At 56.7% G+C, this 26,900-nt stretch overlaps 2 protein-coding genes across 5 annotated transcripts in view; both read right to left on the reverse strand.

The window, feature by feature from the left end:
- The window catches only part of LOC138165067 (receptor-type tyrosine-protein phosphatase F), a 95,648-nt gene extending 87,625 nt beyond the window's left edge, over positions 1-8,023 (reverse strand). For 2 of the 3 annotated variants that reach the window (XM_069093188.1, XM_069093185.1), the window contains exons 1-2: positions 7,170-7,231; positions 3,999-4,076 (exon numbers count right to left, since the gene is read on the reverse strand). The gene's annotated coding sequence lies outside the window, so the exon portion shown is untranslated. Of the gene's footprint in view, positions 1-3,998; positions 4,077-7,169; positions 7,232-7,771 lie in introns of those variants that run through there. The other variant, XM_069093186.1, reaches the window with a different exon arrangement.
- An 8,294-nt stretch (positions 8,024-16,317) lies between these two features.
- Positions 16,318-26,900, reverse strand: part of LOC138165068 (KICSTOR complex protein SZT2-like) — a 78,177-nt gene continuing 67,594 nt past the window's right edge. For both annotated transcript variants that reach the window (XM_069093190.1, XM_069093189.1), the window contains exons 63-72: positions 25,131-25,221; positions 24,972-25,052; positions 21,893-21,967; positions 20,387-20,600; positions 20,145-20,301; positions 19,908-20,030; positions 19,396-19,822; positions 19,188-19,304; positions 17,593-17,661; positions 16,318-17,504 (exon numbers count right to left, since the gene is read on the reverse strand). In XM_069093190.1, coding sequence (XP_068949291.1) covers positions 17,361-17,504; positions 17,593-17,661; positions 19,188-19,304; positions 19,396-19,822; positions 19,908-20,030; positions 20,145-20,301; positions 20,387-20,600; positions 21,893-21,967; positions 24,972-25,052; positions 25,131-25,221 — 1,498 coding nt within the window. In that variant the 3' untranslated portion in view covers positions 16,318-17,360. The remainder of the gene's footprint in view (positions 17,505-17,592; positions 17,662-19,187; positions 19,305-19,395; positions 19,823-19,907; positions 20,031-20,144; positions 20,302-20,386; positions 20,601-21,892; positions 21,968-24,971; positions 25,053-25,130; positions 25,222-26,900) is intronic.

A 26,900-nucleotide genomic window follows, 5' to 3' on the forward strand; every position in this document is an offset into this window, starting at 1 on the left:
GATTTTGGGGGTCTGACTGGGAGCTCCCTGCAGACAGGTCCCAGAGCAGAGCCCAGCCCTGTTGCTCTGTCCCATATACTGTGCCTACTCCCTACAGGTTGCACTCACTTCCCCCTCACTCACTCCTTTATTCAGGATGGTCAGGGTTCTGATTTGGGGGTGGCAGAACTTGCCACACGGATATGGTTAGAAGAGCTGTCAGTATGAGCCTGAATCTGGGCTTGCAGGGAGTCTGGGGCTCGGAGGCTGACCCAAGGGTGCCCAGCCAGGGTGTACAGAGATAAGGAGAAGCACCTATTTCATCAGATGTTTCCATCAGCCAGGGCTTTATCTGAGGTGGCCCCTCAAAGCCAAGAACCCATCCCCCCATACCCCCAGATATGCAGAAGCAATCTCTTCTTCTGATCTGAGCCCATGTCCCTAAGCAGGACCCTAGGAATTCAAACTAGATCTCTGGGCCCCGAAAAAAAAATGGTTGATGGGATATCCGACTGGACCTCTGTCAGAGCCCTCAGAAAGATCAGGGCTGATGAGGACAAGAGAGGCCCCATAGGCCCAGAGAAGAGCAAAAGCTGACCTGAATGTGAAAATAATAGGTCAGTGTTCTTAACTCTGATTCCTGGGAAGAGTCCAGAACAGAACATAAAGGGAAGGCCAATGGCTATCTAGAAAAGGAAGCAGTGACCACACAGAAGCAGCTTGGCTTCACCCAGCAGGTCATGGCAGACCAACCTCCTTCCCTTCTGTGACTGAGAGTCGCTGGGTCAGGAGGAGAGGGAAGGCTGGGGGTGCCATCTGCCTCAGTTTTAGTGAAACGTCTGATAAGATTTTTCTGAACGAACACCATGGAGAATGTGGCCACAACAGCAAAATCAGCTGGATCTGGGGCAGGGCCAATGCCCTTCTCAAGAGCAGTTGTTAACAGAACGAGGTCAGCTTGGGGAGAGGGCCATAGCAGAGGACCCTAAGGACCTGGGCCTCAACATTCTTCTCAGTGACTCTGAGAATGGTGTCGATGGCAGTGTGCAAATTCACAGATAGCACAAAGCTGGGGAGCTGATACAATGCAAGGTAGAATGCTGGACTGGATCTAAGGAGACCAAACTTTATAAGGTCAAATGTAAAGTCTAAGGTCTGGGTTCAAAGAATCAATGTCACAAGTATAGGAGATAGGGGGAGAGCTCTGGCTAGACAACAGCATGCCTGAAAACTCTCTAGGGTCTGAAAAGACCACAAGCTCAGTGAGTCATCAGTGGGATGGGGCAGTCAAGTTACCAAACAGAAATCTGGGTGGTTTGATTGGTTTCCAGGAGGAAGGGGATCATGCCTCTGTCCTCCACCCAGGAGAGGCCTCACCTGGAGGCCAGTGCTCAGGCCTGGGCACCACCATTTAGGCAGGACCTTGGTGAGCTAGATAGCATTGGGACAGGGAGGCCCAGTGTGTCATCCAAGTATCAGCTGAAGGACCTGGGCTCACTTAATGGGGAGCAAAGAAGGTTCGGGTAGCTGCCTTCAAGTAAATGAAGGGGCTGTGTTGGGGGAGAAGGGATTAGCTTTATTCTGCTCAGCTCCCCCAAAGGTGGAGCCAGGAGCAATGGGGAGGTCACAAATTCCAGGAAAGTCAACTCAAACAGGAGACTGGCCCAGAGTGGGACAGTCTGGGCTGCCCTGAGAGGACCCAAAGAGAGGCTGGACATCCACTGGCTGAGGAGCCTGGAAAGGGGCTTCCTGTTAAGGCTGGGGCTGGACTCAATGCTGCCAAAGTGTCTTTTGACCTGAAAGCTCTTGGACTCTTAAGATGGACAGCCCTGGGAATCTTCTCTGCAGATGGGTGACAACAAAGCATAGGGAAGTTGAAGGGGTAGGGAGTGCGGAGGAGGAAGAGGAAAAGGCATCCAGGTCTTGGGGGATGCCTGGGGCAGAGGGGGCCCAAACGATGAACCAATGAAGGCAACTTAAAAGCAGGGGTCAGTCCAAAGGAGGGAGCCGGAGAGAGCAGGATGGAGGGATGGGGCAGGGGAGGTTGTCAGAGGGAGGAGAAACAAAAGGCCACCGACTTAAAAGGTGATTGGGGTGTATGATTAGAATGACCAAGCCCCTTACACTGGAGTCCTGGGAGCCTGGGGGGTGCACAGTTGCACTCCTATCAAAAACAAATGCATTCTTGGGGCGGCTAGTTAGCCTAGTGAATACAGCACCGGCTGGAGTCAGGAGGACCTGGGTTCAAATCCGGCCTTAGACACTTAACACGTACTAGCTGTGTGACCTTGGGCAAGTCACTTAACCCCAACTACCCTGCCCTCCCCCCTCCAAAAAGCAAAAAACAAACAAACAAAAAAAAACCCAAATGCATTCTAAGGCTCAGGATTAAGGCAAGAACAGCCCCAGGTGAATAGCTAAGGGCAGGGGTCAGAAGTCACATTTGGAGGGCTATGAGTGGGAGGTGAAGAAGGGGCATAGACATGGCTTTTCTCAAGCACAGTGGCCAAGGATAAACAGCTGAAAGCAAGAGGGATGGCAGGGTCGAGGAAGGGTTTGTCCAGCATGGGTTGGTGGAAGGCAGCAGGGAAGTATGGACTAAGTAGAGGAGGCAACTGGGAGTCAAGAGCCCAGGGGAGAGGCTCACTCCAGATCCTTCTCCAAAAAGAGCAAAGGAGGGGATGATTCCAGGGACAGGGGGTTAAATGGAGAAAAAAGGGGTTGCATGGTGAACAGCCTTCCCAGCAGGGGAAGAGTGAGGGTCTCGGCTGAGAGAGCGTGGTGGAAGGCCTGAAGAAGGAAGCCAGGATCCTTTTCTGACCAGGCCCAGAGGTGGGGGAGAGTCCCAATGAGACAAGTGGAGGCTGATGTCAGGAAAACAAGAGTGGGCCCAATACCGTGGGCTGCTCTGGGAGGTGAGGTCTCTGGGCAGAGGCTGGCATGCTGATGGAGGGACTCTTAGGGACTCAGAGCCTCAGGGTCCCCTCCAATCCTGAGCTTCTACAAACTTGGTCCCTGCAGCCAATGACTGGCAGACAGGCCTCATAGGGCGATGGGAAGAGCACCCAGTCTGCAGTGAGAGGCCTGGGTTCAAAATGCAGCTCTGTCACTTACCCTTCAGCTGCACAGCTCAGCGGGAAGAGCGCTGGGCCTGGGGTCAGGAGGACCCGAGTTCAAACCCTGCCTCAAACACTTAGGAGCTGTATGACCCTGGACAAGTCAGTGAGCTTGCTTGTCTCAGGCTCCTCAGCGGTGACACAGACATTATCCTGGCACCTTCTCCCAGGGTTGTGGTGAGGACCAAAGGGCACATGGCAGATAGCACAGAAACACTCATCCTCTTCCCCTTTCCTTCCTCCTGTGGCCTGAGGCAGATTACTGGCCCCCTCTAGACCTCAGTTTCCTCACCCGTAAAACAAGAGGGCTGGACCCAATGACCTCAGGGGTCCCTCCCAGCTCCTGCCAGGCCCCCCTGCACTATCCTGCGTCCTCGATGCAGCCCTACGGGCATCCGTCCCTCATTTTCCACGTGCTCCTCCCGTGGGGAGCTCTCCCCGGAACCTCTGGACCAGGTGATGGTCCTGCTCAGAGTCAGGTTGCAGCCCTGGCCCCTCCTATGTATGGCCCTCCCTCATTGTCAGGATGTTCACCATTATACTATAAGCTGTCTGAGGGCAAGGCTTGTCTTTCTGCTCACATCCGTTTTACATGCTGCCAAAGCACTCAGCACAAAGCCCAGCACACAGCTTCCTGCCTGAGAACAGCCCCTTCTTCACACTCGTACAACCCCACTCTGTGCAGGCCCTGGACTAGGGCAACGCCTGTGGGAGGGTGTGCCAGTCTCCAGTGGTTCCTTCTACTCAGTCACCAAAGTGACTGCCCAGAGCACATGCCACTGTCCTACTCAACAACCTTCAGTGGCTCCCTCCTCCCTGGCATTGAGGCGCTGCCTGCCACCCCCCATGCCACAGGGGCCTCTGTCACTACCAGGGCCCAGAGCCCAGCCGGGCCGTCCTCACCTGAGTCTTCAATCTGTCACCTCTACTGCACAGATGCCTGAGAGGCCTGGGCTGGAGCTCGGGGTCCTTGGTTCATTTCTGCAGAGACAGAAAGCGGCAGGGGAGTTAGGCCTCTGGTAATCAAGGAGCTGGGGCAGCTTGGGATCTGGAGGAGGAGAGCCAGGACCATGGGGTCCCTGAATGCCAGGCCATGTGGAGGTCAGGAGACCCAAAGCTGGCGAGGCCCCCCTCCCACTCTCCCCCTCACTGGGCACCAAGAGGGGTCACAGAGGAGGGAGCTCTGGCAAGCCATCAAGTGCTCCAAGCTCACACTCCCCAGGGGGTGACTGCGACCTCTGCTGCTGCCCGCACCCAAGTCTGAGGCATGCCCACCTCAGTCCCCAGAACAGCTTCAGGACAGACGGCCAGTGAGGCAGAGTGGACAAACCAACAACCTAGCGGTCTCTGTGGCTCTCCACTGCCCGTGTTCCTCATAAGCTCTACTTTCTGCGGGCATCTGTCTTCCTCTGCTGGACGTCAGCACCTGAGCACCCCCCAGACAGCCATCCATCTCAGCCCTAGGTCTGCTGCCTATGATTTACAAACAAGACTGAACAGAGGCTGGTCTGAAGATGGGGCGGGGGGACCCCATCACCTGAGGACAGCGCTTTCTCACAGCCCAAGGAGCACACTTCCTCCTCTTGACCTCTCCCTCAGAAAGGCCCAATTCACCTTCCCTGAAAGTCACTGCCCATGGCTCCAGCTGCCCCCGGATCAAGTTTTAGACAGGCGTCCAAGATCCTCCCTCCCCAGCACACACAGCACTCCTTCTTGCCTCCGTGACTCAGTTCCCTCACAGTCCCCCCCACCTCATCCTCCAGAGCCCAGGTTCAGTCCTGGAGCAGCCCTGCCTTCAGCCATGAAGCCGATGCCCTGCGAAGGCCAGCCCACGTGGCTGGTCGGCCACTGGGCAGCAGGCCCCTCGAGCTCCCCTGTACTTGGGTCCAGGAACACCTGCCCTCCTCAGGCCCCAGACAACAGCATGTGGGCATAGCCCCAGACTGGTTCCCAGATCCTGTGTTCTGCAAGGTGACCCCATCCCTGCCTTCGAGAAGCTTTGAATCCAGGAGGGAAGGTCCACAAAGAAGTTGGCACAGAAGAGGAAGGGCAGAGGACAGAAGCAGCTGAAGCCCAGGGGACTGCATGGAAGAGGGGGCCTGAGCTGGGCCCCAAGGCTGAGCCTCCAGGGAAACAGGGCCTTCAGGTATTTCAGTCTCATTCTGTAAGTGAGGCCAGTGAGGCCCAGCAGGGCTGAGACTTGCCCAGGGTCACCCAGCAGCCAGGAAGCGTCAGAGGCAGAGTCCAGCTCAGCCTCTTGCCCTTGTACCACAGGAAGCAAGGAGGAGGGAGGGAGCTTGGAGGACACAGCCAGAGGCTAGGAAGTCACAAGAAATCACTTGGGAAAGGGAGGTGGGAGTCCTGGTTTGGAATGCCAAGGCTAGAGGCAGTCCTGGGTAGCCACCAGAACATCGTGAGCACAGGAGGGACATCATTCAGTCAGAGGGGCTCATCAGGAGGGGGAATCTGGCAGCAATGGCAATTAAAAAAAAACTTTTCTTAACTTTTAGCATACAGTAAGTGCCTAATAAATGCTTCAAAAGACTGACTGACTAAATGACAGACTAGAGAGGGAAGGTGGAGGCAGGCAGACCCTCAGCAGCTATTGCAATAGTCCAGATATGAGTTGATGAGGGGCTGTACCAGGGTCGGGTGAAGGAGAGAAGGGGGCATATTCAGGAGATACCCTGGCCGGGTCTGGATGTAGGGACGAGGGAGGAAGAGGAGAAGGAGGGGGACATCAAATGCTCCTGGTGGGGAGGTGGTAGACGATGAGAGTCTGCAGTGTGGCGCAGGGAGCCCCCCAGCTTTCTGGGGAGACTCTGGAGGGCTCTCCTGACCCACACGATTTCCTTTTATGAGGTCACTGCATTAGCAGCTCAGGAGAATGCTAGGGAGAGCTGAGCAAAGGGTCACCACGCTCTGGCAGAAATGAGGCCTACAGATACAGGCAGAGGATGGTGCCCGTGGGGGAGGGGCCGGGCAGATGGACAGACAGCCCCAGGGAGCCGTCCTGCTACCACCGCCTGGGGACCACCGCTGTTTGCTACTGACTTATACAGAGACACAGAAGGCATCCCAAGTGAAACAGCAACAGCAGGGATGGGGGACCCTGTAGGGGCAGAGGCAAGAAAAAAGGGACTGAGCCTATTCTGCTTGGGGGGGGGGGGGTAATAGAAGGACACAGATGGACCAGAGGGCAGGCCAGCTCTGGGAGATGCTGTGGCCACACAGAGAGCTCCTGCATCTCCTAAAAACGGAAAGTCCCAAACCTGGATTAAAAAAAAGCCACTGAAAAGTACAAGGCAGAGGCCGCATGGCTCTTCTGAAAGGGGGCCGGGGCTCTGGGAGGCCACTGCGAGCCCACAAGAAGGGGCGCGCACCGTCCGGTCGGAGGGGGGCTGGTGGCCAGGGGACGGGGGCCTGCGCTGCCTGGTCCCCAGGGAGTAGGAGCAGGCCTCGCTGGGGGCCAGGGGGCTGCAAAGGGAGGCGCACGCGGAGGTGGTGAGCTCCCCATCCCTCCCGGGCTGCCCGCACAGGCCGCCAGCCGCAAGACCCCGGGGCAGGCTGCTCGCAGCCCTGACTAGCCCTCTCCCCCTGCCCCGCCCCCTCCTCCGAGGCCTCCAGGCTCCCCCGCCGCCCCCCCCCAGGTAGCCGGGCCGGTGGGGCGGGGCAGGGGGCGGGGCCGGCCGGGCTGGAAAAGCCGGAGGGGCGGCATTCCTGCGCGCGGGCGCGGGGGGAGGGGGAGCGCAGACCCAGACTCTGGGAGACGCCCCCCCCCCCGCGGGGCGCCTCTTCCCCCCCCACTCGGCACGTGCCCTGGGGGGGGGCCTCGAGGACTTTGCCTCTCGCGGGCCCCGCCCGGGCCCTGACCACGGGCACGGACACCGAGCCGGCGTGGACACGCAGGGAGGCGGGGGAGGGGACCGGCCCGGGGGCGTACAAGGGCGGGGAAGAGGGGGTGACCGGCCGGGACGCCCCCCCACCCGCGCGTCTCCTTCCTCCCTTCCCCCCCGTCGGCGGCCACGGCTACGGCCCCCACGGGGAGATACGGACGCGGGGGGCCGTACTCACCCGCGCTGCTGCTCCTACTGCCGCGAGCCCCCGCGTCCCCGCTCTGCATGGCCGCCCTGCTCGGGCTCCCCGTGCCCCGGGCCCCGCGCCCGTCCACCCGCCGGTCCGGCCTCCGGAGCGCCAGCCCAGCCCAGCCCGCGAGCCGAGCCGCCGCCGCTGCCGCCGCCGCCTCCTCGCCCGCGTGCCCGGCGGCCGTGCGCGCCCCGAGCGCCGTGCGCGCCCCCGCCCTCGCGCGCGCGCCTCCACTCCCCGGCGGAGGCCTGGGGAGCGGGGTCGGTGCGCGCGGGGTTCCCCGCGTGTGCACACTGGGCGCGGGCGAGGACCTCCCCCCGGCGTGCGAGCCTGACCAGCAGGGGAGGGGGCCGCCCGCAGCCGCTCCCCATGTTCCCCTGGGGGCGCGAGGGTCGGGCCGAAGGAGCCCCCACCTGTGTCCCTGCAGCCGCCCGGCGCCGAGCCGTACTGGCCGAGCCAGCCCTGGCCCCGGACGTCCGCGGGGCCTCCGCGGGCGAGCCCCCGGCCTCCAGGGGTCTTTCCCACGAGGGCCCTCCCCGCGTCTCCCCCATCGGCTGCAAAGCTGGGTCTCTGGGCCCCTGGAACCTCACCCGGGGCTGCAGGCGGAGGACTCGCCTTCCCGGGCGACCCTCGCTCCGGGACTCGTGCAGGAGGCGGGGTCGTCACCTGGGCCAGGTGCTCGCCTCCTTCGCGAAGCCCCGCTGCCTCCTTATGATCCCGGGCATCCGCCGTCGTCCCCTCCCGTGTGGTCCAGAGACGAGTCTCCAGACAAAGAAACCAGAAGCCAGGGAGGATCGGAGCGCTTGGAGCTCGGCCCTGCCCTTGGTTACTCTGTAGTTAACGAGGTGCCCTGCCCTCCGTGCCGCAGGGCCAGACTTCCCCCAGCCTCCTCTTTTCCCCAGCACCGCTTCAAAAAGTAATAGATCCAGCCCTTTTGTTGTCCTGGCGCCCCCCTCCCCCAGCAACTTCACTTCAGCCCCACCTGGAGCGACTTCTGATGGTGCCGTTCCTGGTCTAGATCCCGGGACCTGCCGACCTGCCCTCCTCCCTCAGCTTGTTGGAGGAGCTCCCTGTTGGACTCCCATTGGGCTCTTCAGACAAATTCCTTCTTTCCTCCTCCCTGGAATGTGTTCCCTTTGTGCGCTCAGACTTTATTCTTGAGCTTCTCCCATCCCCTCCTGGGCTGATCTCCTCTGTGGAACCCTAGTAAACAGAGCCCTCTGTCCTTCCTCTGACCCTCGGACAATCGGTACTCCCCAAACCTAGGATGCAGGCCAGCCGATGCCTAGATTTCCTCTCCTTTCACAAATTGGGAGAGGGGAGTCGCTTCCCTCAGTTTCCCATCAGTCTCCTACCACAGGCCCCCTCCCCCCCTTAAAGGAAGGATAGGATTTCCTCTGGTTGATTCCTCCAGCTTTAGAAGGACTAAAATAAATGATTAATCAACCAACCAAGGAACATTTATTAAACACCTGCTCTATGCCAAGCTCTAAGGGTACAAAGAGAAAAAAGAAACATTCCTCATCTCCCCTCCCCCCTTCCCCAGAGTCAGAATTGTCTCTGACCAAAAATCGATGCAAGGTAATTGCTGGTAAACTGGTGAGGGGGCAGCGGAGGCGTTAGCAACTTGGAAGTGAGGAGGGGGTGGATGTGGCAGCTGAGGAAAGCCTTCTATCAGTCACAGAACAAACATTTATTCAATGTTTACTGTGTGCCAGGCACTGTGCTAAGTAAAATACCAGCAGAAAGACAAGGACTGCCTTCAAGGAGCTTACATTCTCTTGGGGGCCGTCAACATAAAAGGAAGCTGAAAATGGCCCGATAGATAACAACTAGAGAGTAATGATACAGGCAACAAATTTACAGTCGCTGAGGTCAGAGGGAATGAGGACCTGGTTTGAGAAATACACAAGCCAGGAGATAGGGAGGGTGAGCAAGAGGAAGTTCCCCATCCTCCAGTCTGTGAGCCCCTCCCCTGGTGAGGTCCAGGGCTAGGATGGAAGCGGGGACAGGGCCTAGAGCAGAGATGTCATAGCTAGAAGGGAACGCCCAGGAGAGGAGATGACTTTTCCAGTGCAGACCAGCACCTTCTCTGCACCTCAGAGAGTCTTAGAGAGATGCTTGGGTCACTGAGTGGTGAAGTGAGCTAGTAGGTGCCATAGGCTGGGCCTGATCCTAGGTGCTCCCTGTCTCCAGGCTGACTCACTAGGTACTTGGCCACACTGCCCTTACTTGGAGCCATGAAGGCAAAAGAGAGACATCCCTGTCCTTTGGGCAATTGTATAGGAAAATGCCAAATAGCTACAAGGAAGTTGGGGCGACCCGATCCCACAATGCTCCCCCACACACCTGCTTCATTCTGATGCGCATACATCCTCACACTCTCCCAGCCCCAGTGGGGAGGGGAGGAAAGAGGGAAAGTGAGGGAGGAGAGGGAGAGCAGCGGGGAAGGAGGAAGGGGGCAGGGGGCAGAACACAGCCTTGACTTTTCCAGGTATTCCAGGACAGCTGTTGCCCCCCATTCCTGCAATGCTCTCTCCCTTCTCACTTTTGCTTTGTGCCTTTCTTCCAAACTCGGCCCAAATCCCCCAGAAATGGGACATATGGGTCTAGTTTGTACATAGCTGTTTGCTTGTCTCCCTCACAGACGGAGAGCTCCTTGCTCGGGGACTGTCTTTCACCTTTCTTTGTATTCCCAGCACTTTGCACTGCCCCTGGCACTGAGTAGGCGCTTTATAGATTTTTATTGACCGGCTGACTTAAGCCTAAGGTTAGGAATCACTTCCTAGGGATGAGAGCTGTCCCAGAGTGAAAAGGACTGACTCGAGATGTGGTGAGCTCCCTGTTCGTGGATGGGATCTCCAAGCAGAGGCGGAAAGCAAGACTGGGGGGTGGGTGGGGGTGAACGGCTGGGTCTGCCCTGGCTGTGAGGGCCAGTCCTTGCAGCTAGGGCGGGGCCAGTTGGCGACACTTGTTCCCAGGGCCAAGGGGGCGTGTACGGTGGGCTCGTGTAGAAAGGGTCCGGGGACAGGGCCTGCAGCTGCTGGGGAGAGGGGCGGGGTAGGTTTAGGGAGGCCGCCCAGGTAGACTGGAAGAGGGGGAAGGGGGATCCCCGCGGGGTTTATTTCCGGTTAGGTTGGATCCCGAATTCGCAGGTAGAGCGTGGGCGCCCTCTCGTGTCTGTGGAGAGGCCAACTACAGAGCCGGTCCGGGAGCAGGGGCTGGAGCTGGAGAGGCTGGCGAGCGCGAACTCCCGGAGGAACCACCCCCGGCGCCAGGCCGGCAGGCTCCCCGGAGGCGCAGGCGGCATTGGCACCAGGGCGCAGGGGAGGAGGACGGCCACGGTTGCGAGCGCATCAAGTGCGGCCGTGGAGCTGGGCAAGGCGTGGGCACAATGGGCTCTGCATCGGGGTGGGAGGCGGCTCCGCACATCCGCCCCTGAGTTGGGGAGAGGGACGCCACGGGTGCGAGCGCATCAAGTGCGGTGTGGGCACTGTAGGGCTGTGCTCTGGGAGGATAGTTCCACGTAGCCACCCGTGCGTGCCTGCGGAGCTGTGTGGGGACGGAAAATTAGCGGCAGCTAACTGATATCTGTTCGGCTCACCCGCGGTGCTGGGGTGGGAGTGGGGGTTAAGCGGGGCTGCCCCGGGATTTACATTCAGGAAGGTTTGGAGAGAACCCCAGACACTTCTTTTGCTGTGGCGGGACCTTCACCTCCCAGATGTAGGAGCCCCAGTGGGTAGAGGAACCCCATGTCCCCCGGCCTACTCCTACCATGTCAAACATCTGTGAGGCCTGGAGTCAACTGTCCACTAAATCTCCTACCCCCCACCCCACTACTAGTCAGCGTTTATGTGGGGCTTTCCAAGAACTTTGCAAATATGACTTCCATTTTTGTCCCTACAAGAACCCTGGGAAGTGAGTTTTATTATTGCCCCCACTTTCCTGATAATGAAACTGAGTGGTACCAAAAAGGCGGGACTTGCCTAGTAAGCATCTGAGCTGAATTTGAATTCCGTTCTTCTGGTCCAAATCCACAGCTCTGACTCATACCACCCAGCTGCCTCTGGGCTTGCTTGGGACCTGGAGTCTGGGGCCATAGGTCCCACTTGAAACCAAGGCAGGGAAGTAAGGGTGGGGGGGATTTGAATTGGGGAACTGGGGATCTTGGGGTTACTAAGGCCACTTCCACACTAGGTATTCTCCAGGGGCAGATTATGGAAACATCTGGGAATTTCTGACCCTCCTCTGTGAACTGGGGCAAAAGGCACCTCCTCCCTTCCACAGCCCCTAATGACCAAAGTGGTGTGTCTGATATGATCTGTCTCACTTACAGGTCCCCATGGTGCTGGTGGCCCAGGGCTCTAATCAAGGGACTCCTAAGATTGGAGATGTAATTCTTTTCTCTACCTCCAGATTTGGATCCCTACCTTCTCCTCCTTGGGTCACCAGCTAAAAACATCACCCCAGCAGTGGCTTTGCTGCCTGGGTGGCTGAGAAACAGAACTGGCAATTGTCACTTGGGAGGGTGACTAGCCCCAACGAAGAGTTTTAATCTCTCATTGTTGAGATTCCTCTCAGTCAGGAATGAGCTCCGCCTAGGGATCGTGGGAAGACAGCATTATATATGGAACAAGGAGGAGCTGAGGGATGGAGGAGTCCTTCCTAGTCACTCAGGAGTGCCCAGGTTGAGTCCATCACAATGGGTGAGGCTTGCAGGGGACCTGAGTTATTAGCTTTTATTTCTGCTCAGTTTTTCCCCTCCTGGTCCCCAGTCCGGGGACTGGGCAGTTTTCCTTTCCTCCACTAACAGATGTCCCTGGAGCCCATCTTTGTTTTCTCCTTTGGGGTCTGATGGAGGTGGAGTAAAGAAAGAAGGGGCAAAGGCCAGATATGGGTGGCTCAGGTGTCAAGTCTGGGGGATTCCAGGATCTGAAAAAATGCAAAAAATCAATCTGGAGTTGCTGTTCAGGGCCTAAAGTGGCAGAGTAAAGGAAAGAGGGAACAGTGCCTACCAGGGAAGACAAGGAAGGCAGGGCTGGCTGATTGAGCAAAGAACAGACTGGAATCAGGTCAGGTCAGCAACTTAGAAGAGGTTGACTGTTGACCTCTCACCTCCAAGCTTTGACCCTTGAAGAGGTATGATCTCATGGACTAACACTGTATCCACCCTAAGGGGGATGGAGGAAGAGCTCTCAAGAAGAAAGTTCTGAGGAAATGAGAGAGAACTGATTAATGGACACACAGGGAGCTTTCTAACCACCTTAGATTTTTAGAAGGTCCTCCAGAAGAGCAAGCTAGCACAGAAATCAGGATGGCTGCAGAAGGGAGGGCTGGCCCTCCCAGTAGGGACAGTGTCAGGAGGGTCAAAGGGCTGCCCAGCCAGGCCAAGGGGACTTTAGCAATATTGAGGGAAAGTAGAGGTTCCAAGCTGGCAGCCAATCAACAAGACAGAACCAGGAGGCTTATTTTGCTCTATTAAAGGAAGTGCTCTTTGGACAATGAAGGACAAAAGCAAACATGACTAATGGGAGTTAATACCTAACACCTGGCTGACCAGGCCCAGGTGAACTCTGGCCTCCCTCATAGGAGTCAGCAGACAGGACTGCAGAGTGATAACTGGAAACGTCACCGAGACAGGATTAGAAAAGGGCAAATGTCCTCATTTTCCAAAAAGGAAGAAAAGAGTCTGCAAACTATAGGACAGTGAGTTTGACTTGATTCCTGGGGAATTCTGAGAATATATTATTAAAGAGACAGTAATCATCTGGAGAAAGAAGTGAAGCAGTATTCACAACCAGCTCCACCTTGTTTCCTTTTTTGAAGGGGTTCACTGAACTGGTAGATGAGAATTCTCTGGATAGTTTACTTAGATCTTAGTAATAATAATTCCATTATTAAAATAATAATAATCATCTCAGTGGCATTTATATAGCAATTTAAGATTTACAAAGCCATTTACAAATATTATCTCACTGGATCCTTAAAACCCTGTGTGATAGGTACTATTTATTATCCCCATTTTACAGATGAGGAAATTAAGGCTCAGGGAGATTAAATGACTTGCCCAGGGTCAAACAGCTAACAAGTGTCAGAAGAAGGATTTGAACTCAGGTTTTCCTAACTCCAGGCCCAGTGCTCTGTGACCTAAAGCGCCACCTAGCTGCCTCTGGATGAAATCTCCCAGACTATTCTGGAAAAGATGGAGAGATGTGACCTATTACTGACAATTAGATAGATTCCAACCTGATTGGATTCCTAGACCCAAAGTGCAGTTATTATTTCAATATTATCTGGGAAGATTTTTCTCCAGTAGAGTGCTTGCAGAGGTCTCTGCTTGACCCTGGGCTGGACGGTCCTTTCCGTGACTTTGATAAAGACATATAAGATAAAGTCTGTGACTTTGATAAAGACAAATTTGCAGATAATCCAACGTAGCTGGGGATCACTGAATGGCAGCTTAAAAAAGCCCTTGGTCCAAGCTGAATCACATTAAGGAGTCATAAATGTAAGGTCCAATACAGATTCACAAAATTATCTTTATAAAACTAAGATTGAGGAGAACTGGGGAGAAGGCGGCTCATCTGAAATGAAGCTGAGTCAACAGTGTGCTATGACAGGTGAGAAAGCTAATAATTGGATCTTAGGCTGCAGTTAATCCCTCAACAAGCCTATATTAAGTGTTAAGTATTACAGAGGGGAAGCAGATATGTCCAGGTATGAAAGGGCAAGTCCTTCTGTGCTGGTTAGACCACATCTGGGCACTACAGGTATTGTCAAATGGAGAGCATCCAAAGGTTGGGCATCAGAATGGTAGGAGACCAGAAGTCCATGAAGTGAGCCCATTTCACCACCTATCCAAAATGTTTGAGAACAATCTAAAGAAGAATCCAGGCTATCTTTGTGGACAGGTCCAGCGGGGCACAGGCAGGATCCCACAAACAGTATTCCACAGCAGACTAAATCTTCAGGGTAGGCACGGGCAGATGGTTGAGGAGCCAGGCTCAGACAGGAAAGGAGGCAGAGCAGACCGTGTGGCCTCTGAGGAAATTGTCCAGTGCTTCGCCTGACCCCAGCTTATTCTGGAGGCAAAGGCCAGTGTTCTTCCAGTGAGACTATCTGCTCCACCACTCTTGTCTCTCACGAAGAAGCGGCCCTTCTCCTTGTCAAGGCCAAGCCCTCTACGTGTACAGGTGATCTCTTTCCATCCCATCTTCTCCCACAGATGGTTGCGGCTCTCATCTTTACTTTGGCATTGTCTTTCCTAGTCTACTGGCTGCTTCCCTAACTGCCTATATGTTAGGTCTCCCCCATTCCCAAAAACCCTCGACCAGTTCCCCCCCACCCAGCTAGCATCCCATGTCTTTCCTCCCTTCTGTGGCTCTACTCGTGAAGGCCAAGCACAACTGTCTTCTCTTCCTTTCCTCTTGACTCTGCAATCTGGCTTCCAGCCTCCTCACCCAACTGAAATTGCTCTCTCCAGAGTGACTCTGATACTCCCTTCTCTAGAGGTTTTCATGATTCTGCCCTCCTGGCTCTTCCACCTAACTGCCCCTTACTCACCTTTGCTGGTCTCTATTTAGGGCACACCCACGAAGTGAGGGTGTCCCTCGAAGCTCCTTCCTGGGCCATTTGGGCTTCTCCCTCCACACTCTTTCCGCTTGTTTCACCTCCCAGTTTCAATGGTCATCTCTATATGGATGACTGTCCCATCGACTTGTCTGGCCCTAATCTCCCTCCTGACCTTCAGAATGGCATCTCCAATTGGACATCTAGAGTTATGTCGAGTAGAAATCCTAAACTCAACATGTCTAAAACTAATCTTAAACCCTCCTCTCTTCCTAAGCCCATCACTGGTAAGGGCACTACCTCCCTCCCAGCCACCCAGACCCCAATCTGCTGCCAAAGCCCATGAAATCTGCCTTCCAACACCTCTCACATATGCTCCCTTCTCTTCTCCGCCATCACCTCCCCTCCGGTAAGGGAGTTCATCATTGCAATAGCATAGGTTATAGTCTTCCTTCCTTAGGTCTCTCCCACTCTGTGCAGCCTCCACTCAACAGCCAAAACGACCTTCCTGCATTGCAGATCGGACCACGTCTCTTCCAGGGTCAAGTACAAAATCCTGCTTGGCATTCTCAAAGCCCTTTCCACTCCCCCACCTCACATACCCTGGGATCCAGTCACACGGGCCTCACTCTAGTAACACTCCACTTCCAGACTCCAGGCATTTTCACTGGTTGTGGCCCCTGCCTGGAATTCCCTCCCTCATCTCCACCTTCTGGCCTCCTTCAAGTCCCAGCTAAAATCCCACCGTCTACAGGAAGCTTTTCCTGATCCTCCCTTCCTCCATGATAGCGACTTACCTCTATTACTACCCTCTATGCGGCTTGTCTGCCCCCATTAGACTATAAGCTCCCTGAGAGCAGAGAACTGTCTTCTCCTTGCTTTGTGTGAGTCCTCAGCATTCAACAAGGAAGAAAGACGTCCCCCTCGGCACATAACGGGCTGACCACAAGACCATGGAGAGGACTGGTCCTGGAGTCAGAGGATGTAGCCCTTGTACTTCACCACCATCCTTGCGATGACCGGAGCCCACTGTGGTCAATAGGAGGGAACCTGGCCGAGTCACCCAGGACAGATGGGTGAGATGAGGTGCAAGCAGCGGTGGTGGAAGGACCCCCAACACTGGAGAGATCAGAGATTTGTGTGAGGCATGGAGAACTGCTCTGTTAAGAGCTCTCCCAGGTGGGATGCCTCGGAGGAGCCTTGAATGACACCCTGCTTCCCCCTTCTGACTCTGAATGTCTGACAAGATTGGAGGCGGGGAGGCCATAGAAGAGGGGAGGGTGCAGGCCACGGGCCCAAGGGGAGGGAGGCCCTCCCATCCACCCTTCTGAGGCTGGTCAACAATTCCACAATGGAGGCAGATGAGTTCTACAAACAAGGTCCTGAGGGCTTAGACCTGCAAGCAGGAGATGGAGAACCAGCCTGGAGGGCTGCCAGGGCCCAATGGGGAGGGCAATTAGCTTGAAAGTATCACCAAGGTCAAGGAGGCTGATCTTCAGGAGGGAACTCCTGGTTGAATTCAACCTCATGTTGTCAGTGAGAAAGCTGAAGCCCACAGAGAACCGACTTATCCTTGGTCACAGTATTTTATTGGGAGTGTTCAGAACTGAATTTGTCAAGGCAGAGAATAAGACAGGGCACAGGGAGTGAGGGCAGCGAGGGCAGGGAAGGACAAGACGTGAGCGAAGTAGGGGGAGGTAAGGAGACAGCTCATGTCCTTTCTCTTCAGGCCTCAGGTACACCCTGCCTGTATCCCCAAGGACAAGCTGCTGTATACAGGAGGCATTTACTGTGGCCTGCCCCCCAAATCCCAGGACGGCCTCAGTTCTGCTGGGGTGGCAGCAAAGCCTCAGATGCCTGCCCATCCTAGGAAGGTCAGGCCTGGGAGAAATCTGTGGCCTAGTCCTGGGGGTCTATTTGGGAATCGGGGAGTACCAGAGAAGCTTTGCTATGACCCCCCCCCCCAAAGTTCCCACAGGAGCCCCATGAAGTGGATTCCTGTCTTACTACTGGAAAAACTGAGTCTGGGAGGCAGTGGCTTGGCCAGGGCTGCCACCGGGGATCGCCCCCAAGTGCACACAGGAGCTTTCTTTCCCTGCCACTGCTACTGCTGGCAACAAACTCAGGAAACTTCTCTAGGGCCAGAGTGGACTGAAGGCCTGCAGGGAGAATGGACAGGCCAGCACCAAGACCTCTGGGGCCAGCTACGGGATCAGTGTGAGCAGCTCCGAGGTTGAGGGGTCCAGCTCCCCATGAGGACAGCAGCAACATGCACCTTTATTGTCAGGGCTCTGCTCAATCTTTTTCCTTTTCTTCTCCCTCTCATGGTGCCCAACCAAGAGGCAGGGAGGGGCATCATATGGTGGCTGGCAGACCCAGTCCTCTCCTGCCAGGGTAGGTGTATGCACGGCTCAAGAGGTCCAGCCTGGGCCTGAGGAATGGAAGCCTGGAGACCAACAGAGTACTACTTCTCATTAAGCCTGACCCCCCAAGGGCTGACCCTCAGCAGTCACCCACAAAGGGGCCCCTGAGTCCAGGTGGTCAGCAGGTATGGGGCAGCTCCAGGGAGGATTCCTGGTAGTCAGTAGGTCTGGCGAGCATGGCCCCTCCTCAGAGGAGGCGAGTCCACAGGGTGAAGCAGGCTGTGTTGATGACAGACTCCAGGTGGTGGTAGGTGGAGACCAGCTGGGCAGGAGGGCTTTCGCTGTTCTGGGGCTGTACAGGAAACGGCTCTCGGAAAACCACTGTGAGCGACTAGAGAGACAAGAGAGGCTGCCAGTGAAGAGCGGAGACCAGGATCCTCAACGTCAGGCCCTGGCACCCTGGCACCGTGCCCACTCACCGTCTTTCCTGAGTGAGAATCCAGAAACACCAACACGAAGCAGTCTGTGAACTTCTGATTTAGCACCACCTGGGCAGGGGCAGGGTAACACTGGGCTCAGTTCTCTGGCCCAGTCCTCCCCCAGCCCCCTCTCCCCCCTCTTCTCTGCCCATCTGCCCTGTGCTCTCCCACCTTCTCCATCTCTACTTCCTGCTCCCCAGGGCTCCTCCCTCAGTCCTCAGGGGTGGCTGGCTAGCCAGCCCCAGACTGAGCCCTGAGTGCCGGATGTGCACGGCTCCTTGCAAGACCAAGAGGGTCCTGGGAATGGCCTCCTTAGTCAATTGCAGCTGGACCCCAGGGAGCCAATGTCCTCCTTCCAAAATGGAGCCCAGAAAGACCCAGGATCCTTGGGCTGTGAGCTGACCAAGGTGTATTCCTTGGCTTGACCACTGGGCCTCTCACCCTCAATAGGGCCAAGCTCACACCAGCTGTCTGGGCTGGTCAGTCACTCTGCTGCCTCAGCTACTGAATTAGCACTCCACTTGGACCTCTAGATCTTTTTCAGATAAACTTTCTACCCATATCTCCCTCATCTTGAATTTGGCAAGCTGCCTTTTGGGTCCAAAATGTATGACTTTACATAAGTCCCTACTGAGCATCATTGGATTGGATCAGATCGGATCCCACATTCAGCACCCTAGGAGAAAATTCTTTTGATGCCGTTGAAGCAACGCCAGGTTCCTGCTCCTCCTGGGAACTTCTCCCCCCGTCTAATGCTTCCCCCCAGGCACTGGCAGGCCATGCAGTGATGTGATGCGATTGCTTTGCTCCGCCATGTCCAGCTTCCTACTGCCTCACCCATTCACTGCCAAGTCCTCATCTCTCTCCCACATCAGCTGGTCCTCTTCTCCCTTAGGCATGCTAGCAGCCTCTTCCTAATAGTCCCCCCTCTAATCCATTCTCCACACAGTTCTAAATGACGTTCCTAAATTAGCACACCTCTGACCATGTCGCTCCTTCAAGATTCTGCACTGGCTCCCTACTGCTCCGAGGAAGTTGCTAAGCACTTCAAGCCCTTCCCAGTCTGTCTCCATGCTCTGGTCACACTTCTCCCCATAACCTGTGACAGACACACTGACCTCCTCGCTGTTCCTTGGAACTCGGCCCGGCCTGGAACACATGGCCTGCTCCTCCTCTCGGCCTCTGAGAAGCCCCAGCTTGGCTTGAGGCTCTGCCCAAGACCCACCCCCCACAGAAGCCCCCTCTAAGTCATCTGGGTACTCCTATGCATGGCACTGTGCTCTGTCTCCCCAGAGGAGCTGGGGCCCAGCTGCTGCTCCCAGGAGTCTGACCACCTCTGCACCTGGGGTGTGGACCATGATGTCCTCACCGAGGGCTTCCCCCTGAGAGCCTCTAACGCTGTCCTTCCTGGTGAAGGGGCCAGCCCACCCCTCCTTTCTGGTCACCCCTAGGCTCTGCAGACGTCCCCCGACCCAGCCCACACAGGACTTCCTAAGGCCAGCACCACACACTGCTCCTAGGGGCAAGTCTTGGAAGGGGAATGGGAGGAACCCCCAGAGAATGGCTTGGCCTCCAAATGAGGGAGGGCCCCTCACCAAATACTGAGTCCCTGAATCTGGGCTCTGGAAGTGGCGGCAGCTCTGGGGGAAGCGGCTCAGGAGGACTTTGACAAGGCTCTGGTACCAGGAGACCGTCATGGACAGGAAGCAGTCCTGGGGTAGCCACACACTCACGCTGAGCCGGCTTAGCCAGTGCAAACTGGCCCCCTCGCACCCCTCCTGCCCCCTCCTGCCCGTGCCTCACCAGCTGGGGGTCAATGTCCCCAATGGACTTGGCGTGCACGGCTCCCAGCAGCTCCTCCAGCTCTGCCAGGGCCAGACGCCCACCCAGCCGCAGCCGGTCAGCCCCAGGTGGCTCCAGCAGGAAGAGGCGCTTCCAAAGCGTGTCTCGGCGACAGTGACCACCGGCCTGCTGCACCAGCTGGGCCAACAGCGTCCGTGCCACAGCCACCTCAGCGGCCAGGGGTGGGAACAGGGGCGCTGCTGAGCCTGGCTCGGGGCTGGAGTCAGAACCTGGCGGGCCTCCCCCGACCTCGCTGGGGCCCCCCCTCGACCCGCTGGGACCTTCTGGCTCGGGAGTGAGGCGAGGGGACTTCCGGAAGCGGCGCATGTCAGCAGTGAGCCGGGGGAAGAGCTCCCGCTGGCTGGTGAGCACCACGAAGAACTGCAGGCTGGGGGCACAGACACGGGCAGGCCATGAGGCTGGGCTGGGGCCGCCCACCCCAGAGGCTGCCCCTGCTTCCCAGCCAGGCTTACCGGAGCACGTGCCTCTCGGCCTCCCCCTGCTCCTCGAAGGGGGCGGCACAGTGACACACCAGCAGGGACACATCGAAGTCGTCCTGGTGCCGGAGGCCCTCCACATCCTGGTAGACGCCCGGACTACAAGGAGAGGCTCGTGCTAGGCTGCTGCCTGGCCTGGCCCCACTGCGGGGGAAGGGACTGAGCATTGTGGGGGGCAGACACTGCAGGAGCTTCACCCTGGGGCAGCCTCACCTGTTCCACACAGACACCAGGGCGTACTCATTGTGCTCAGGGCCCCCGCCGGGCCGGGCCATGCGCAGCGGCTTCAGGCGGTAGGTGCTGGCGTGGTCGGCCACGTAATTGTACAGCTGGTGTGCGGCGATGAGCTGGGTGGGGAGCTCCATGGTGCCTGTGGAGCAGAGGGGACCAAGAGGAGTGGGCAGCTGCTGCCGGGGGCCCTGGCAGAGGGGTGGCCCAGGCTCTGGCTCCCTTACCCTGGTAGATGTGGTTGCGGCCAAAGTTGGGGCCATCGGGGTGGTGAGTGAGGAAACAGCGCAGGAAGCTGGTGAGGTGGTAGCCCTGGCGCAGGGCCAGGTGGGAGCCCAGCACGTGCTGGTGCGCCAGCCGCAAGTGGAAGTCATAACTGAAGGAGTGCACGTGCATCAGGTCTCGGACCTTGTCACACTCTTCAGTGAATAGCATGGAGAGCTGAGGGGAGACACAGGTGAAGAGGGCCCAGGGCAGTTAGCCACATTCAGGGCCTGACCAATGCGGGGGAGAGAGCCTGGCTCGTCTCCCGGGACTTGCAGTGTGGCCAGGCCTCAGTGCCCTGGACTGTAAAGTGAGGGGACGTTACTAGATGACTCCTAAACTCCTTTATTGCTCCTAGCTGGATTTCCGGCTTCTGTGGAAGGGGTAGGAGGAGACAAACTCTCAGCTGAAGGCATAGAAGGGGAGGAGACAAGGGGAGAGAACCCTGGGGAGCACTGCGTGACTTGAGGGGGGGCAGGTGGGCTCATGGGGCCTCCAGGAGGTCACTGGCCAGGAGTGTTGGACCCAAGAGAAGCGAGGCAGAGGGAGGCCCCATCAGGCATGGTGGGAGGTTCCTGGGCCTCACTCTACAGCCTCAGAGGTGAGTCTCAGGCCGATGGAGAGCCAGGAAAACAAGGGATGTGCTGTGCTGAGCATGTGATGGCCCAAGCCAACTGACAGCATCCCCTGCCTAGACTGGGAAACCTCATCATCTTCCATGTTATTCAGGCAAGATGGAAGGTTCCTAAGCAAACCCTGATGGAATCAGGGCTTCAGGTGGAAGGTGGTGAAGGGGTTGGAACAAGAGGGGAAACCCGACCTTGGACAGGCATTTAGGCTGAGGAGGAAGGGGCAGGGAGGGGGGCTGGCAGCTGGAGCCCTAGTGCCTGAGGAGCAGGTCGTTGGGAGAAGAGCAGGGTGCTGGACGTGCCTTGCTCAGGGGGCACTGAGGCTGGCCTCTGTGGTCCTGCTGGGGGTGGGGCAGGGGACCTTCACAACTTGTCACAACAGGGCCTCAGGATCTGGTGACCAAAGGATACTCTGGGAGGGGACTCAGGAAGTGCCTCCCCCCCGGGCCTGGAAAGTCTTGGACATAAGGTACAAGGTCAGTCTCTCTCCCTGCTGCTTATGAGAATGGCAGGTGGGAAAGCCAGCAGCCAGGAGAGCCATGGGCTCGCAAGGGTGGGAGGTCACAAGGCCTCTTGTGGCACTCAGCCTTACCCATGCATCTTAGGACGTAAGTTCTGCCTGCCTCCCCAGTGCCTGGCACAGTGCTTGGTTTACTGGAAGTGCTTAATAATGGGTTGACATCTTTCCTGGCCCTGGCTCTCACTCTATCTTTGGGGGGTTAAGGGAAGGGAGCTGGCCTAATCTCTGCTCACAGTCCTCAGCAACACCTCGCTTCCAGGACCAGGCAGAAACAAGAACCTTCCCCTTCTCCCTCCTCCCACCCTTGCTGCCCACCTTACCTGTGAATTAACAGCCTGCCCCATGGGGATGCGGGAACACTCCAACGCGTATTGCTTCACACAGAAGTAACAGCCCTGGGAGGAGCCAAGAAGGCAAGGGTTAAGGGCCATATCTTCGCCCTCCCCAGACTTCCAGTCTCCCTGCCTCCCCTGCCCCCCATGCAGCTGTGACCTTACCTCTGGTCCCCTTCACCTCCTGCCTGACTTATCCCAATGGCATTCCCCCTTCTCAACCATCCTGAACACAGCTGCCAAGATGATTTTCTACAGCCTGGGCTGTCTGCCCAGGCTGCGTCCCTGCCACTTCTCAAGCACCAACTCTGGCCTAGCCCTCATGCCCTCCAGAACCTGACTTCAGGGCCCCCTCCCAGCCTTATTTCCCATGATGCCCTGCCATTCACGCCCCACCCGGCCAAAGTGGTCTATTTCTGCTGCCCCAATGGGCATGTCTTGGCCGCCACAAGCTGCCCCGTGGCTGAAGCCAGGCTCCCTCCCACTCTGCTTCTGCCCACCCTGCTCTGTCCTGAACAAACTTCTCTGATTTCTGACCTGCTCCTCCCAGATGCTCAGGCACCCCCGGGCATTCTCTCCAGCCCCTATTCTATCCAGACTAGGCAGTGCCTCTAACAAAGTAGGCTGGGGCAGGGGCTCCCCATGGCCCCTTCCACTGCCTAGCTTGGTCCTGCTTCCTGCTAGCGCCCATGGCTGCTGCACCCAGCACAGAGTGCAGGGCCCACCCCCCGGGAGCCCATCAGCCCTTGCAGTCCAATCGCGCACCAGAAGCGTCCTCTGCCGTGAGTGACGCATCCTTTGGGTCATTCTTTGGGTCAGTGTGAGCCTTATCTCTCCTGTGCTTTGCCCTCCCTGGGACCTTCAGCCCCTCCACCCTCAGCTTTTTCCCAGGCCATCACTGCTGCCCCGACTTGTAATGGCCGGCCATGACTGAGTGCCTCAAGGCTGGCAAAATGTCAAATCAAGTGATCCTCACAGCAACCTTGGGGTGCTCCTATCCCCCTTCTATAGGTGGTGAAACTGAGATAGAGAGCACTGAAGTGGACTGTCCAGGGTCACAAAGTCAGTAAATGTCTGAGGCTGGATTTGCATTCAGATCACTGCCCCTCCCAGGCCACACTCTCCTCTCTTCCTGCTCTGGGTTCCCTCTCTGAGTCCCACGTCACCCCACACCCCTCCTGACACCGTCCCCTGGCCTCTCCCCCACTCTGGTAGGGAGGCCCCTGGAACCCTGGAGAGGAGAGGATGGTCCCCCACCCCCGGGTCTCACTCGCCTCCTGCCTCCCCTCTCCCCCTCCACAGCATCTCCCATGTTCTCAGAAAGCCCTCCCTGGCCTTAGCATTCCTGCCAGCTGCCTGCCCAGCCCCACAGCCTCTCCTCCCTCCTCATCCTCCTCTGCAGCCTCTGACACTGCAGCTCACCCTCTGCTGGAGACCCTCCTGCCTAGGTGACCAGGCCCCAGCTCCCTCCTGCCCCAGCTCCCTCTTGCCCGGGTGTCCAGGCCCCAGCCCCCTCTTGTCCGGGTGTCCAGGCCCCAGCCCCCTCTTGTCCGGGTGTCTAGGCCCCAGCCCCCTCTTGTCTGGGTGTCCAGGCCCCAGCCCCCTCTTGTCTGGGTGTCCAGGTCCCAGCCCCCTCCTCATTCTCCTCCTACCTCTCAGCCTCCTCTGCTTGATCCTCATTCAGGTCACACCTGCTAATGAAGGGTGGCCCACTGGCTTCTATCCTGGGCCCTCTTTTGTCCCTCTATACTATTTCATGTGGTAATGTCCTCAGCTCCCAGAGATTCACTTATCCCCTCTATGCCGATGATCTGAACACTTATCGTCCAGCCCTCATCTCTCCCTGAATCTGCAGACTCAAATCTCTAACTGCCCACTGGCCATCTCAAACCACATGTCCTGTAGACATCTTGAGCTAAACACACCCAAGACTGAACTCGTCATCCTTCCCCCAAACCTTCTCTTCTTCCTATGACCAGCCAGGGCCACGCCCTTCTCTCGGGCACCCAGGCTGGCCACCCCGTCCCCAGCTCCCACCCTGGCACAGGCCTGCACCATGCCACAGCTACCAGGTGCCTGTTCTCTCCCCACCCCCCTCCAGCCTCTGCTCAGCCACCAGAGGGATTTCCCTAAAGCTCTCCCTGGCCCCACTCAGCAAACTCCAGGGGCTCCCTCTCGCCTCTGGCTTTCAAAGCTCTCCCTACCCTTCTGGTCTCTTAGCTTTACTCTCCTCCGTGAAGCCTGAGAGTAGGCAACACTAGTTTCCTTGCTGTTCCTCGCACACAGTGCCCCATCTCCCATCTCTACGCCTTTGCACTGGCTGTGCCCTGCTTCTGGAACTCTGGCCCACACAGGGTCATGAAGAGTCGGACACGATCGTACACAAGAACACACAGAACTCAGGCATCTCAGCTGCACCCAACCGCTTATCACCCCATCTGGGGTTTTCTGGGCACAGATACCGGGGTGGTTTGCCATTTCCTTCTTCAGATCATTTTACAGGTGAGGAAACTGAGGCAAACAGGGTTAAATGACCTGCCCAGCTAGTCAGGGTCCAAGGCCAGATATGAACCAAGGTTTTCCTCACTCCAGGCCTATGCTACCTGGCTGCCCCAAAGGTTCTTACAGACAAAAAGTGCAACTTCTGTCTTGTTATTTCCTGCCTTGGGCAGAGTACCTGGCCTATGGTAGGTGCTCAATAAATGGCTGCTGACTGCCAGATGCCTGATCTGCTGCTGCTGAGCCCGGGCACTGCCTCCTCCAAGGAGCTTTCCCGTATTGCTCTCCTCCCATCCCACCCAGAGCTCACCCGTGCCCTCCCACACACTGTGTTTCCTACTCTGCACTGGTCCTGTCCTGCATGCTTAGGGCAGAGAGACAAAGGGCTCCAACCTGTGTGTGTTATCTACAACATCTGTTCACTCTGGAGGGAAAGTCCTGGCACCTTGGGGCTGGGCAAGGCAGCATGTCACATCCTCCCTTTACTAACCCGCCTTCTGAGGACAGGAACTAGGACAGGCCGAAGCAGACTGGGGCTGAGGGACAGCAGGCTGTGCCCAGCACTCACCTGGAAAGCCAGTTCCATGAGCACAATGCCTCCAGGCAGAGCCCGCTGCAGATGGTAGGTAGTGATGGGAGAGCTGGTGCTCTGAGGGAAGAAGAGGAAGGAGTGAGGTTCTAGGCTGGGCAGCCCAAATTCTGTGGAGGGGGGGGAAGGGAGACTCACCTTTGGGCTCCCATCTGCCTTGGTCTTGGGACAGGAGAAAGAGCCTCGACCCTCAGTGCCCAGGATGGCCATGGCCCGGAGCCGGCTGGTGCTGGAACAGAGCAGGGGGAGAGGGTGACAGAGGTTGGGGGGATGGGTCAGACACCTGCTGACCTCATCTCTGAGTGGTGGGCACCTCAGTTTGGATGGACAAGAGGTGGAGGGTGGGGGGTGGAGGAAGGTAGCACACCAGAGAATGCCAGTGTGCATGGATCAGTGGAGGACTTGACCCCCACGTTCAGCTTATGCTGATGTGGTTTCAAAGTTGCCTTTTGGGAGACTCAGGTCATGTGTCTGGGAAGGGAGTCCTGGTCCTTCCAAAAGTGGCTGCAGCTTTCAGGTTTAAGAAGTGCCATTGGAGGGAAGGGTGGCTGCCTCCAGGCCTCTGCAGCAGCAGGGCTCATCAGGAGACTTGAGGGACTGAGTCTCTTCCACTCACTTGATGAAATCACAGGATTTCAGGTAGAGGTAAGAAAGACCTGGAGCTGCAGAGGTTCTGCCCCTTTCAGACTGAGCAGTCACATTCCCCAAAACTGTGGGTGATGACCTTGTCTATGTGCAACCGGTAAAGGATGGGAAGCCGGCAGGAACCCGTTCTTCTCACATGGTGAACAAGTATTAGGGGGGGGCATAGACACATTCATCACTCTTCTTTGATGTAAAGGAGTTTCTCAATCAACTTGACAGAAGGGAAGCAGTGTGTTAGCCAAATCAAAGCCTCCAGGCTGGCAACTGAGCTTTGCCACTGAATAACTATGATTCTGGGCAAACCAATCAATCTCTTGGGCTCCTGGATTCTGGCTTCATTTATGAACAAGGCTTAGGCCTAAATAGCCTCCAGATGGCCTCTGAGCTTCAACCCACTCCAATTCATCCATCTCATGAATTTATGGGTGGCTAGCAATTGGCTGGTGGCCTTAAGAAAGCATGAGCAAGCTGAGAGTCACCCCTGGCAGTAGAGAAGAGAGCCGGAGCCCTGCTCTTGAAAGGGAATTGCTTGTCTTGTCTCTAATGCAATCCTTTCCTCCACTGGCCAAGGTGTCTTACAGTGGAACAATTCCTCAGTAAGAGACACTTTGGGACCTTGAGCAGAATCACAAGCCCGAAAGGACACCGATCCTCAGGGCACTGCCTGTAGTGTGTGGAGGCCTGAGTTGGTCACATGTCCCTTACACCTCTACCTCCCACTTGGAGCTCTATGAGGGTGGCCATTCTTCCCAACAATGCCGCAGGCATTTGTGAGAAAAGCACCCCAGGCTGATGGGAGAGAAGCTTTGTAACCTTTACTGTGCTGTTTTTTTTTTTACCGTGCTGTTTCCATAAATGCCTTTTCTGTGGTTTGTGTTCCTTGCTCATGAACTACAGTTATAGGAATACGGACCCAGAACACCTTGTTGTCTCTCCAGAAGACCCAGAGAGAGTAAGTGGTTTGCCCAAGGTCAGACAAGTAGTAAATGGCCAAGCGAGGATTTAAACCCAGGGCCATTGACTACACACAGATCCAGGGATCTTTTCACCACACTACTTTCACGAAGAACAGCCTGCTAGGCCAACATCTTCTTTTTTGACAAGGTAGCTAAAGATCAGGGGAATGCTATAGTTTTTCTAAATGTGGGCAAAGCTTTGATAAAGTATCTTATACTGCTCTTGTGGAAGAGATGGTGAGGAATGGAGTAGCCAGAGGTTCAACATCACACTGGCAGGAGGTCTCTGGTGGAGTGCTCCAGGGGT

This window comes from Petaurus breviceps, unplaced genomic scaffold, assembly GCF_028583685.1.
Source record: "Petaurus breviceps papuanus isolate PSGF00001 unplaced genomic scaffold, PetGlider_PUasm1.0 207, whole genome shotgun sequence".
NCBI classification, from domain to species: Eukaryota; Metazoa; Chordata; class Mammalia; order Diprotodontia; family Petauridae; genus Petaurus; species Petaurus breviceps.